Here is a 13,380-nt window from a genome sequence, read left to right as displayed (position 1 = left end):
GACTTGTGTGCTTGTGGTTTTTCACTGGACAGAAGTCAGGAAGATAGACTAAAAGACATCCTGTCCATCAAGAGGCTGTGGCAATTTTAACAAACTTAGAAGGATTTAAAAATAACGCGTCTAACTTTCCAAGATGAGAGTACTATAATCTGTATAAAATATAATTATGTTTTAAAAATGTACAACACTTGAAAAACTGTTTTCTAACCATTACTCATTGAGGAACTTTACCAAGCTGTACTTACTGGAACATTTGAACCTGAGCATTACAATTCTGATTGGTATCTTTTTGGCTTGTAAAAACAAAATTGTTTATGGCATTTGTAAACTGATAAAAGTTTAGAATTGAAAAGTTTGAAAATCTAGGCCAGTCTTGTTTTTTCAAGAAAGTGGAGATGTAGACTGTAAATGACTCTTAAAGTTATGTTCTTTGTTAATGTGAGATACAGCAGGGATTTTAGGTCCTTGTTTTTCATCTTCTCTTAGACAGTGTTACCAACATCTGTTACAAGATATTTGCCATCCGGCATATAGTAACAGTTTAAATGAGGAGAAATTAGTGGCATTATTAGACACTTTCCATGAGCCAAGCAGTGTGAAAGGAGCTTTGCTTGCTGTAGTTTAATCTGCATAGCTTAGTATGTAATTTTTTTGTAGGTTGTTATTCTGTTGTCTAGTTGATAAATACAATATTACTATCACAATCTTGGCTTTCTGACTCTTCATTTCATTAAAATCTAAGTATATTTTATTGGACATGAAATTCAGATCAGTTTCTAAAATTTTGGGTTTTTTTTCCAGAGGGATTTCATAAATACATGTTTAGGAAGACATACTAACATTTTCTCTTTATTTGTTGTAGAATTCAGATCACTCAGATTCAACAACACCATCCCCCAGTCAAGAGAGTTTGTCATTAGTTGCTGGTTCTTCAGAAGGACTGAGGCAGCGTACCCTTCCACAAGCACAAACTGATCCAGCCCAGAGTCGTCAGTTTCCTTATGTAATCCAAGGGTAAGTGAAAGTTGAGTCATAATTAGGGCCCTCAAAAAAATCTCACACACACACAAAAACATTTGATTTTTTTCACGGTAGTATTTTTCTGATTATTAAAGTACATTTGAAGCTTATTTACTTTTTAAGTTTTTCCACATGCTTTATTCACAAACAGATGAAACAAATAAAACTAGTCAACTACTGAAAGTGAGAAGTTAAAAGAAATGTAACAATAAACTTCTACTAAGTATATTATATAACAACAATATCTAGTAGATTGGCTAAGTGAATAGACAAGTTGTTTTCAATTTTTTTTAATTTTCAAAACTTCATGCATTTACACAGTGAGGTATTTGCCACTTATCATTTACCCCCATGTTCCTCAATATGCCCTCTTCCCCAACTTCATGTAGTTACTTGTTTTGCTTTTTGAAAAACTCACCCACTGCTCTGTGCAGAACTACAGGAACTGATGTATATAGACCTCTGTAATATGGAATATGGTCCTCTAATCTTGTATTGACCTGAATTCCTCCTTCTGATGTTCCTTCCTTGTAGTTGCAGTATTGAATTGGGCTCAGGTAGAGTTGCTGTCTCGGGAGAGGTTAGGGATTCATCTGTGCTTGTAAATAAATAATGTCTGCCTGTTACATGCATGAGTATGGGACTGTCCACTGCAGCATGAGAAACCTAGTAATGGTCATATCCTCAATAAAGAATGGTTCTCCATACTCCGGCAACTATCCACTGTCAGTAGCTCCTAAGGGGCTTTGCTTAGAGATTTTTTGGTTGGGTTGGTCTTGTGTAAGTCTTGTTCAGGTAACCATAAGCTGCTGTGAGATCATGGTACTATTGCTGTGTTATGTCCAGAAGTCTGTTCTATAGCAGCCCCCAGCTCCTACATTCCTTCTACCTCCTCTTTTGAGATGTTGCTGTAGTCTTACCGTTAATATAGATGTCCCAACTAGAGTGAGCAGTCAGACTTTACTCTCAGTACTCTGACCAGGGGTGCATCTCTCTGTTGACTGCTGGTCACTCAGAAGTTTCTTTGACCAGGGTTAAGAGCAGACCAGGACTTTGGGTACAAAAATAAGTATTTAGAAGGCAATTTGACAATGGGATCATTTAGCAAAATAATAGCAAGTTCCACTCTATGGACTATGACCTCTGCAGCCATGGGCTTTTGGCCAGAAACTTCCCTCATGTAGAACAGGCTTCAGATCCAGTAAAAAAAAAGCAATTAGCTAACCCATAACACTCCTGCTTCTATTGTGCCCATATACATAGCTTGTGTGGCAGGTCCATATTATATGCAGGGTCCAGGGTTCAAAAGACTATTGGTGTCTTCTGCCTCAGCCCCCCAGCAGCCTGCATAGTACTTTCTGGCACCATGAAAGCTAGTCAAGCAAGGAGGAAGTTTCCTGGTTAGTTAGAGACTGATTTCTGTATGTCCTGCAACCAGTTTACATGGTATCTTCAACAGTAGGGTCTTATCATGTAGTTATGGTGGTAATTAATAGCAGTGACTATAACTTGTGTTGTTTGGAACCACTTGGTCCTCCTTGACCAATAGCTTGTAGGGAGGCATGCCATGCTTTGTATTGAAAATTTCATAACCCTTGTCTTCTGGGAGAGACAGTGTCTGTCCATGCAGAGTAGTGCCATTTGAAGTCTTATTTTTTAAGTTGTATTTTGAAATTAACTTACTAACCAGTGGATTTCCTTAGTACTTTTTCAGATATCTTTAGTTTTGGTTAGCCTACCTACTGTCCCTCTTTTCCCATAGCCCTCCCCATTCCTGCTTGATCTTTTAATTCAGAGTTCCTCATTTTTTTTCACACGTGTCCTACTATTCTCTCCACTTGTTACTGAAAGTTGGCTTCGTGATAGTAGGCCCCTCTGTGGCTTTTGATATCCTCTTCCTGTGGGTCAGCCCTCTCTTTCACCCCTGATTTTCTCCATACTCTTATACCTCTCTTTGCTTAAGCCTCCCACCTCAAGTACTCCATTATCCCTCCTTTCTTATTGTCCCCCCTCCCAAGGCTGCTTTCTACTTCCCTGGCTCCCACTTGTGTTCCAAATTAAGTACACAGAGAGATCTCCAAATGAGAGCGAACATGTGGCATTATCTTTCTGGGCCCGAGTTACTCCATTGAGTGTAATTTTTTCTAGTTCCAGACATACCTACAAATTTCATGTTTTAATTTTTCTTTACAACTGAGTAATATCCCATTGTGTATACGTATCACATTTTCCTTATTCATTTGCCTTCTGATGGACATTTAGATTGTTAATGTGTCTCTGTATTAGGGGAAACAGTTCTTTGAGTCTAAGAGTAGTGTGGCTGGGTCATTGGGCAATGTCATTTCAACTGTTTTGAGGACCACTAGACTGATTTCCAAGGTGGCTGCATTGGTTTATGTCCCTACCAACTCTAAGAGTCCCTATTCACCAAATCCATCCCAGCAATTATTGTCCTACTGTGTTCCTGATGTTGGCCATTCTCATTGGAGTGAGGTGGATTCTTTTTTTTTTTTTTTTTTTTTTTGGTTTTTAGGAGACAGGGTTTCTCTGTATTGTTTTGGAGGCTATCGGTCCAGCCTGGCCTCGAACTCACAGAGATCCACCTGCCTCTGCCTCCCGAGTGCTGGGATTAAAGGCGTGCGCCACCACTGCCCAGCGAGGTGGATTCTTAAAGTGATTTAATCTTCATTTCCCTGATGTCTAAGGAAGTTGAGTACTCTTGTGTTTCCTAAACATTTGTATTTCTTTTGAAAATTTTGTTTAGTTGTATAGCTAGTTTTTGAAAACTGGATTGTTTATTTTCTTAATGTTTAAAGACTTTTTGTTTTTGTATATTCTAGACACTAATTCTCTGTTGATGAACAGCTGGCAAAGATTTTCTCCTGTTCTGTGTGCTGTGGATTCATTTGTCTTAAGTTATCTTTGCTATAATGAAGCTTTTAGTTTTACCATGTCCCATCTGTTGCTTGTTGGTTTTGTTTCCTGTGATACTAGGTGTGATTCAAAAAGTGTGTGTCTGTACTTGTGAGTTGAACTTTTCAGTGGTTTCAGGTAGCTGGTCTTATATTGAAGTCCTTGATTCATTTGGAGTTGAGTTTTATGTGTGGCAAGAGATAAAAATCTAATTTCATTTCTCTGTATGTTGAAACTCAGCCTTCCCAGCACCATGTGTTGAAGATGCTGTCCTATTTTCTAATGTATACTTATGGCATCTCTTACACAAAAACCCAGGTAACTTAGTTTTGTAGACTTTTATCAGGGAATCTCAGTTCTATTCCTTTGAATAGAACTTGTGACAGTACATGCTATTTTTGTTATTATAGCTCTGTAGAATGATTTGACTCCCATATGATATTTTCTGTATTCTTCTTATTCAGGATTGCTTTGGCCTTCTGTGCCTCTATATAAAATTTTGTATTCTTTTTCTGTTTGTGAAGAATGATGTTGGAATTTCAATTGGGATCATTAAGTCTATAGGTAAGCTTTGGTAGGATGGTTATTTTCACAGTATTAATTCTTTGAATCCATGAGCATAAGGTATTTTTGTGTTGTATTATCTGCTTCATTTTCTTTCTTCAGTATCTTAATTTTCCTTGTAGAGGCCTTTATTTGCCTTGTTTAGGTTTTTCCTCCTGCCTTTTATTACCAATGTGAATAGGATTAGTTCCCCGATTTCTTTTTCAGTCTTTTTGTCATGGGTATATATGAAGGCTCCTGATCTTTATATGCTAATTTTGTTGCTGCCACTTCATTTAAATAGGATTTCTTCTTTTGAGGATCCTATCATGATTATCATATTATCTCTTCTTATTTTCATCTCTTTTATTTCATTCTCTTGTCTTTTTGCTCTAGCTAAGACTTCAACTACTATATTGAATAGGAATGAGAGAGCAGACACTCCTGCCTTAGTCCTTTTCTTAGTTGGAACACTTAAAGTTTTCTCTATTTAGCATGATGTTGACTATAGGTTTGTTGTATAGATCTTATTATGTTGAATTATACTTTGTCTCTAGATTCACTTTGACATTTATCATAAAGAGATGTTGGTAAATGATCTTTTTGTTATGAGCCTGAATATTACCTGCCAGTATTTTAATGAGAAATTCTGCATCTGTGTTCATTAGAGAGATCTATCTGTAATTTTATTTATTTGTTTGTTTGTTTTGGTGTCTTTAACTGGTTTTGATATCAGGGTAATATTGACTTCACAAAAACATTTTGGGACCTTCCTTTTCTATTTGACAGAACAATTTGAGTAACATTGGTCTTAATTCTTTGAAGTTATCAGAGTTTTTCATAGCCTTTTTTTTTGTCATTGTTGTTGGTTTGTGTGTGGGGTTGTTATTACCTTTCCAATCTCATTGCTGATTATGGATCTTTGTAAATTATTTAATCTTGGCTTAATTTTAATGTGTTAATATATTGTATCCATATAGGAATTTGTCTGTTTCTTTTAGATTTCCCAATTTCATGGAATATAGCCTTTAAAGTATGTCTTTATAATTTCATGAATTTCACTGGTGTTTTAGTTAGGGATTAAGATACTACTTTGATGAAACACCATCACCAAAATGCAAGTTGGGGAGGAAAGGGTTTATTTGGCTTACACTTCCTCATTGCTTTTCATCACTGAAGAAAGTCAGAACAGGAGGAACTCAAACAGGACTGGAACCTGGAGGCTGGAGCTGATGTAGAGGCCATGGAGGGGTGCTGTTTGCTGACTTGCTTCTGCTGGCTTTCTCTTATAGAACCCAGGACCACAAGCCCAGGGTCGGCACCACCGACCATGGACTGGGTCTTCCCCCACCGATCACTAATTGAGAAAATGCCTTATAGCTATGTCTCATGAAGGCATTTCCTCAGCTGAGGCTCCTTCCTCTCTGATGACTCTAGCGTGTGTCAAATTGACACAAAACCAGCCAGTACAGTTGATATGTTATAATGTCTCCTCTTTTTTCTTCTGGTTAATTTGGTTAAGGGTTTTGTCAATCTTATCTTTTCAACCATCCAATTCTCTATTTCATTGATTCTTTGTATTTATTTATCTTTTATTTCTATTTTCCTGATTTCAGCCATGATATTGATGATCTCTCCCCATCTACTCTTTTGTGTATATGCTGGGATCTGGTAGGATGAAGGAACTTCGGACTGGACTGTGTGCTCCAAGCCTGGGGAGTATTTACTTGACCATGCCAGGAGCTGGGCTTGACATTTATTTATGTACCTGCTTTTATAGTTACGTAGAGAATTGTAGGGTTAAAGTGCTTTTTAGAAAGTTTGTCATATATCTGAATCATCAGGGTATCAATTTAAATCTTTAATGCTCCTGCTAATCAATCACCTGGAGAATTTGTTAATCTGTGGGTTTTGATTTAGTAGGTCTGATAGAACCTTGTTAACAAGGGCTGGTGGTACTGATGCTTGTAGTGCGGGGCCCACTTTGAATAACAAGCCTCTGGGTAACAATGTTTTCATTTTTATTCATTTTGTGTAAGAAGGAGAGAGAATGGGGGGCATTTGTGTGGGGTCAGAAGACAACTTGCAGGAGTCAGTTCTTTTCTTTCCTTCTATTCAGTGAGTTCTGCAATAGGCACTCTTACCCACTGAGCTGTCTAACAGTCCCTTTTCTGTTTTACTCATTCTCACAATAGAACTATTTCATTTAATCTTCTGAAGAGTGATGGGTGAGGAACAGTGTACTGCCAAGAATGTAGAGTTTAGCAATCTGGAGTTTAGAAATATTATTATTATTACTAATTATGTGTTTGGGGTTGGAGGTTAGAGGACAACTTTATGGAGTCATTTCTCTCCTTCCACCTTTTCTGGGTTCCAAGGACCTCAACCCAGGTCACCGGGTTGCTGCAGGGGGTGGTAAGCATTTTATCTGCTGAGCCTGGCAATCACTGTTTTACATTTAATTTTATTTTATATGTATGAGTCTTTTTGCCTGCATGTATTGGATTCTGTGGAACTGGAGTTAGGGACAGTTGTGAGCCTCCACATAGGTGCTCATAGTCAAATCCGAGTCCTCCGAGAGAGCAAAAAGTGCTTGTAACAGTGGAACCAACTCTTCAGAGCGCGCCTGGTAATCTCTTTTTAAAAGTCTCCACAGGTGTTTCTGATTAGTGAGTCTGATAGACTACTAAGAACTGAGACTTGCAAAACCAGGCTTTTTGGAATGTGCCAGACATTCATGTTATTCAGAGTCTGTAGAGGAGGTTTCTAAGAAGCTTGCTGTGGCAACCATTGTATCAGGTTTCTTCAGGTGTTGTGTTTGTTTTTCTAAAGTGAATGTTAAAATAGTAACAGAACTGCATAGATTTGGGATTCATTTAGGGAATGTATTTCTAGATGAATATGTAATATTTATAACTAGAAGGGTGGTGTAGTTTGCTGACTGCACAGATTTCAAGTCACACTGCCTACTGCCTAGGCTTAAATCCTAGCTGCTCATTCACTAGTTTGATTGGTCTCTTCTCTGCTGTGTTTAGCCTGCTCCTTACCTGGGGGTGATAGGAATTACCTTATAGGATTTCTATGTGGGCTAATAATGCATGTAAAGTAACAGTAACAGGCACATGGTGATATACTAGCAATAACTCAAAAATTCATTGTTTTAGGTGAATGTTGCATATTCAGCAAGCATGCCTAATATTCTGAAACACTGAAAAGAATGAATACCAACACTCAAAAATAAGACTTTCTATTTGGAGAGAGTACTTTGTGATTCACAAAGCAACTGATGAAGAAGTTCAATAAATAGATTTTCTAATTTAACAGTGATATACTGTCATTTTTTACTTATGAAGACTTCACTTCTCTTTTGGTCAACATTAACATAGCCCTACCCTTAAATGTGCAGGAGCAGTGATTTAGTGACTTTGGAAAATTTAATACCAAAATAAAAGCTCTGCCCTCCTTTCCCCAACTCCAGTACTGCAGTACATAGCTAGTCTGCAGTTGTCCACCACAGAGGCAAGCATTCTCTGTCGCTAGTGTGCTTGCTAATGTTGCAGGTTTCTGTGTCTTACTTCCTGGGTTTTGGTGGTTCTCAGGAGCCTGCCACCTTCACCAGACATGGGAACTGGACTTGTAGAAATCCTGAGGCTGATGTTTAGCACTCCCTTTGCTCTTGGGAAAACATGAGAAGGACACAGAAGAACATGCTCTCCCTATAGTGGTTAACAAAATCCTATTTACAATAACTTACAGACTGTTTTTAGACTCATCTGTTGTGCTGTTACAGTTATTTAACTCCAAAAATTGCTGACTATTTTATTAGACAACTGTTTTCAGTTCTCTCTGAATTAGTAACAGCTTTGTTTTGTATTGGAACTGGAAACCCATCTGTGAACCCCACTCAGAAATAACCCTTCCTGAAGTTTTTGTAATTGCACTTTTCATATTTTTCTATGTATGCATTTAATTGGAATGTCATAAATTTTATTGTTTTACAAACTATTTAAAACACAGGTTGGCAAAATTTTCAGCTCTATATAAATTTTCAGTTGGTCTGTCTGTTTTTTATTACTTGATTATATTTATTTGTTTACTCCTCTATGGAGGCAAATTCTATTGTTTGTTTTTGCTTCATATTACTTCACAGTGTCAGTAGTGTTCAACAAGACTTTTTTTTTCCTTGCTCACAGGTCTGTTAGACACCTAGAACAGCTCTGCTGAATTTAGGCTGTAGAGTTTTTAGGTCTGTTTCGTGTTTCTTGTTGGTGGATCAGTAATTCTCTGGGATGTAAGAGGATAGGCTAAGACCTAAACTCATTTAAAGCCTTGTGCATGTCACATTTATTACTATTTGGATAAAGAAATAGTCATATGACCTCTCAGTTGCACTAGAGTGGTGAAGTATTACAGTCATAACCAGTGCTTATATAGGAAAATGCTTACCAGTTGTTCAGTAGAAGAAAAATTAAGGCCCTCGATTTGCTTGTTCCTATGATAGTAAAAACTCCTAACCTTGGCTAATTTCAAGATATGAGGGGATATCTCTATTTCAGATGAAGGTATGCCATTTAGGTATACTCTCTTTCTGAAATGAAATGTCCCACCCCCAGAAGTTATAGAGACTATGTAACAACAAGCCCAGTGCAAGGCACACTGTCCCCCATTCATTATTAGTCAGAAGAACCCAAGAGAGACTCCCAAACAATATAGACTGTTGCCATTTGTCCTGCTTACCTTCCAGAACTGAAGGTAATAGTTCAGTGTTGAAGATACCACACACTTTGAGCTTAGGACTTGGAATTGTGGTAGATCTGACCTACAAACTCCCCCTTGAGAACCAGCTTTCATAGTATCAGAGGAGGTATGCAGTGTAAACTGCTAAGAAAGAATGGCAGTCAGTAGCCCTAATCAGTTTTAATGCCTCTGAACCATAACAGCGATCAGCATGACAAGCTGTCTGACACTAATATCTTGGGGGTAACCATCAACTGTCCAAATGAATTTAAGGTCCACTCAGTAGGAAGGGATTCATGCCTGTACTGTAAACCTAGCCCATTATCTGTGCTGGTGAAAACATGGACCCTAAAGGAGAACCTACTGCTGTTACCATTTTAAACCAATGTAATTTCTAACTACTCTAAATATTATACCCATAGATTAGTTTAATATTCACCTCTCCTCAAAGAAACTGTCTTTTTGTTGTTGTTTTTTGTTTTGTTTTGTTTTGCTTTTTGCATAGATAGAGACCATTACAGAAATCTACAACTGGTCAATATGCAGAGAACAGCTAACCATAGCTTCTCAGCCCCAGTTGATACATCTGTAATTCAACCCCTATGATTAGGGCTCAGAAAATACTGTGGAAGATGGGCAGAAAGACTGTAAGAGCCAGAGACCCAGGGCGTCTGCTTTGAGATAGTACCACTGTGTGTAACGGGGAAGCTGCGCCCATGAGTTCTTTGTGGAGCAGCTTTTTTTTCTTAGTTGTATAAAATGTTGTGAGTCTACTATTCAGACACATTTTAAGACATGTACTTCATTCTGCTTCTTCCTGTTCTCTCAAAATATTTTATTTTTCTTTTATTGTCTTCATTATTTTATAATTTATCTTTCCATTGCTTCTTAGTGGAAAATTCAAGAAAACTTATGTATTTTTACTTTTACACATGTGTACTCAAGTATATCCTCATTCTAACATGAACAGGAGCATGTTATACATATTTTTCTATATTTTGTTTTTTAAAGAAAATATTGAAGAGGTCAGTTAAAGACATATAGAGATACTAATTTATTTTTATAGGTACATAGTGATTCAGTAAGTACATGATTATTATGCCTACTCTTTTATTGACAAATATTTGAATTGTTTCCAGCCTTGCTATTAAATAGTTGCATGATGGATAACTTACGCATGTATCCTTTTTTTGTTGTTATATTTTGTTTCTCATATTTTGGATGGATTCCTAGAAGTACAGATGGGTCAGAGTAGATAGGTGAGAGAGCAAACACCCTCAGACAGAAATTAGGACCAGTTTCAACATGGAGGTGAGTGCCAAGGTCCTCTACAGCGACCTGTCATCATAGTGTCCCTGTGTTTCTTTTAGTGGGGAAGGGTGCTGGGAGAGTTAGGAGGCTGCAGAGCAACTGTGTGCAATGACAAAGGTGAAGTTTTGTTTTTGTTTTCACATCTGTTACTTCTGTAAGCTAATTTTCAGAAGCAGAATTACTTAGCCAAATAGATAAGGAACATATTTACTTTTTAGAAATTGTTCTGTAAAAGTTTATTTCAGTTCATGGTGTCACTAGCAATGAAAGGGATGATTTCACATGTGCTCTTTTTCAATATTAGCTGTGTGTGTGTGTGTGTGTGCGTGTGTGTGTGTGCGCGCGCGCTGCTAGAGATCAACAGGTATGGAATATTACTAGATATTTTTATTTAGTGTTTTCAAACAAAAGCTATCATTGATTTAGTTTATATTTGGTGTCCTAATGATAATTCTTGTTTCTGGGAATTCTTTGTATGTAAAAGACATTAATGACTATTAAAAACTGCTTTTTTCTAGGCTGCCAGTTTCTTCTGCATAATCTGTGACTTAACTCAACACTTTATTTTAGAATATATGGAAAAGGTGAAAGCTTTTAGAACTCCTTCCCCTCCATCAGCAATTTAATAATCACAAAAGTAGAATTTTTCTTTTACTTGTTACTTAGTGGTGTAGTATCCAAAATATATTAAATTATTGTCTTAGTTAGGGTTTCTGTTGTGAAGAGACATCATGACCAAGGGAACTCTCATGAAAGAAAGGATTTAAGGGGCTGGAGAGGTGGCTCAGTGGTTAAGAGCACTGGCTGCTTATCTGGAGGACCCAGGTTACTTCCCATCACCCATAACGCAGCTCACACCTGCCTGTAGTTCTGGTTCCAGGGTATCTGACACCCTCACACACACATGACAGCAGGTAAAACACCAGTGCATTTAAAATAAAAATAGATACATCATTAAAAAAAACAAAGTATTTAATTGGGGGTTTGCTTACAGTTTCAGAGTCCATTATCATTATGTTGAAACCGTGTTGGCAGCAGGCATGGTGCTGGTGCAGTAACTGAGAGCTTACATCCTTATCTACAGGCAACAGCCCGAGAGCTACTGGACCTGGCATGGGCTTTTAAAATCTCAATGCCTACCCACAAAGATACACTTCCTTCAGCAAGGTCACTCCTACTCAAACAAGGCCACACCTTCCAACTTTCTCAACAGTTCACCAACTGGGTACTAAGCTTACAAATATGTGAGTCTGTAGGGCCACTCTCATTCAGGTCACCACAGTTGTGTCTTTGATTAATTTTTCTATTGTAGGTTTCAGTAGTGATTTTGTATCAAGCTTGAGTTCTTTTTTTCCCTTGTTTCCTGGAGAGTGGTAAACTGCTTATCTAAACATTAGTAAACATGCTAGCCTGAGCCCAGGATGTATTTTAATGATTACATAGTTTAGTCATGTTTCATAATGTATTAGAGAAATAGGGAATAGAATGTTGTAGGGAAAAATCATGTACCCACAGCATTGACCACGCTCCCTTGGGGTGTGGTCATGGGCACGTGGGAGAATCAGGGATAAAAGAAGGAACATACAGGGTGGGCTCTCCCTCTCTCTTGGATCCTGGCCGAGGCTCGGAGACCATAGCATGCTGACCCGGCTTCTAATGTAAGTGATTGCTCTCTCTAAATAAATATCTTAGAACCCCCCCCTTCCCAATATTCGTTCCATCTTCAGAATGTCAGGGTCATCTTAGGGAAATTCGCTTATTTTGGCAGTATATGTTTAATGATTGTCTTCTGTTCTAGACTGTGTGTGTATACACAAATGTGGAGGCTGGAGGACAGCTTCATGTGTTGCTTGTCAGGATCCACCCACCTTGATTTTTCAGACAGGTCTCTCTCAGTGAGACCTAGGAATGGCCAGAGAACGCCAGGGATCCACTTGTCTCTGCCTCTCTGGTTTTGACACACATTCACTACCATTCTCAGCTTTTATAAACCCCCTAAGACAGAGTTTTCTCTGTGTAGCCCTGGCTGTTTTGGAGCTCACTCTGTAGATCAGGCTGACCTTGAACTCACAGAGCTCAAGGATAAATAAAGCAATTCCACCTGTCTCTGCCTCTGCAAAGGCATGTGCCAACACTACCCACCTCTTTCCAACTTTGAACATGGAGGCAGGGGGAATCAAAATCCTCATACCTGTGCAGCAAGCACTCAACAATATTCCACCCTCCAGCTCTTCATTCTCGGCTTCTCTGTGTTAAATTTTGCTTTGGCCTGGCATTAGTTTGGTCTTTCCAGGTAAGAATAAGTAACATTATATTCTAAATACAGCACACCATGACACATTTATATTCTAAATAAAGACTACTCATATATTAGGGATTGTTGACTGAAGAGAGCTGAGTTAGAAAAGTTTTGGAAGGCTAAACTGTTATGGGCATATTTTAAGTTTTATTAGTATTACTATTCTAATACTAATGCAGGGTATCCACTTGGAAATAGAGCTCCATAAATTTCTACCATTAATAAGAAATACAGTTTTAACCATATTTATTGTATCAATTTCAGAATGAGAACACTGGATTTTCTCTAAGATCAAGGGAAGAAAAAGTAAAAAAAGAAAAAGTAGCCTCTCTTAAAAAGTCTATAGCTTTCAGGCCTGAGAAAGTTGGGTTGGGTTACCTGCACCTACATAAAAGCCAGGCACAGTGCTAATGTCTGTAAGCTCAGCTCTGGGAGTGGTGGTGGTAGAGATAAGCAGATCTCTGGAGCTGGCTTCTCAGCCATTCTAGAGGAATTGGTAAACTCCAGGCTCAGTGAAAGACCCTTTCCCAAAAAAGTGAGGTAGACAGCAATAGAGG

At 38.1% G+C, this 13,380-nt stretch overlaps 1 protein-coding gene across 1 annotated transcript in view; it reads left to right on the top strand.

The window, feature by feature from the left end:
- Herpud2 (HERPUD family member 2) overlaps nucleotides 1–13,380 on the top strand; it is a 38,918-nt gene that overhangs the window by 17,213 nt on the left and 8,325 nt on the right. Inside the window, exon 4 of the mRNA XM_005078505.4 lies at nucleotides 863–1,014. Within this exon, the coding sequence (XP_005078562.1) occupies nucleotides 863–1,014 (152 nt within the window). The remainder of the gene's footprint in view (nucleotides 1–862; nucleotides 1,015–13,380) is intronic.

Source organism: Mesocricetus auratus, unplaced genomic scaffold, assembly GCF_017639785.1.
Source record: "Mesocricetus auratus isolate SY011 unplaced genomic scaffold, BCM_Maur_2.0 Super-Scaffold_100022, whole genome shotgun sequence".
Classification (NCBI taxonomy): domain Eukaryota; kingdom Metazoa; phylum Chordata; class Mammalia; order Rodentia; family Cricetidae; genus Mesocricetus; species Mesocricetus auratus.
Note: the sequence above shows the minus strand (reverse complement) of the source record. Positions and strands in the feature narration are given on the sequence as shown.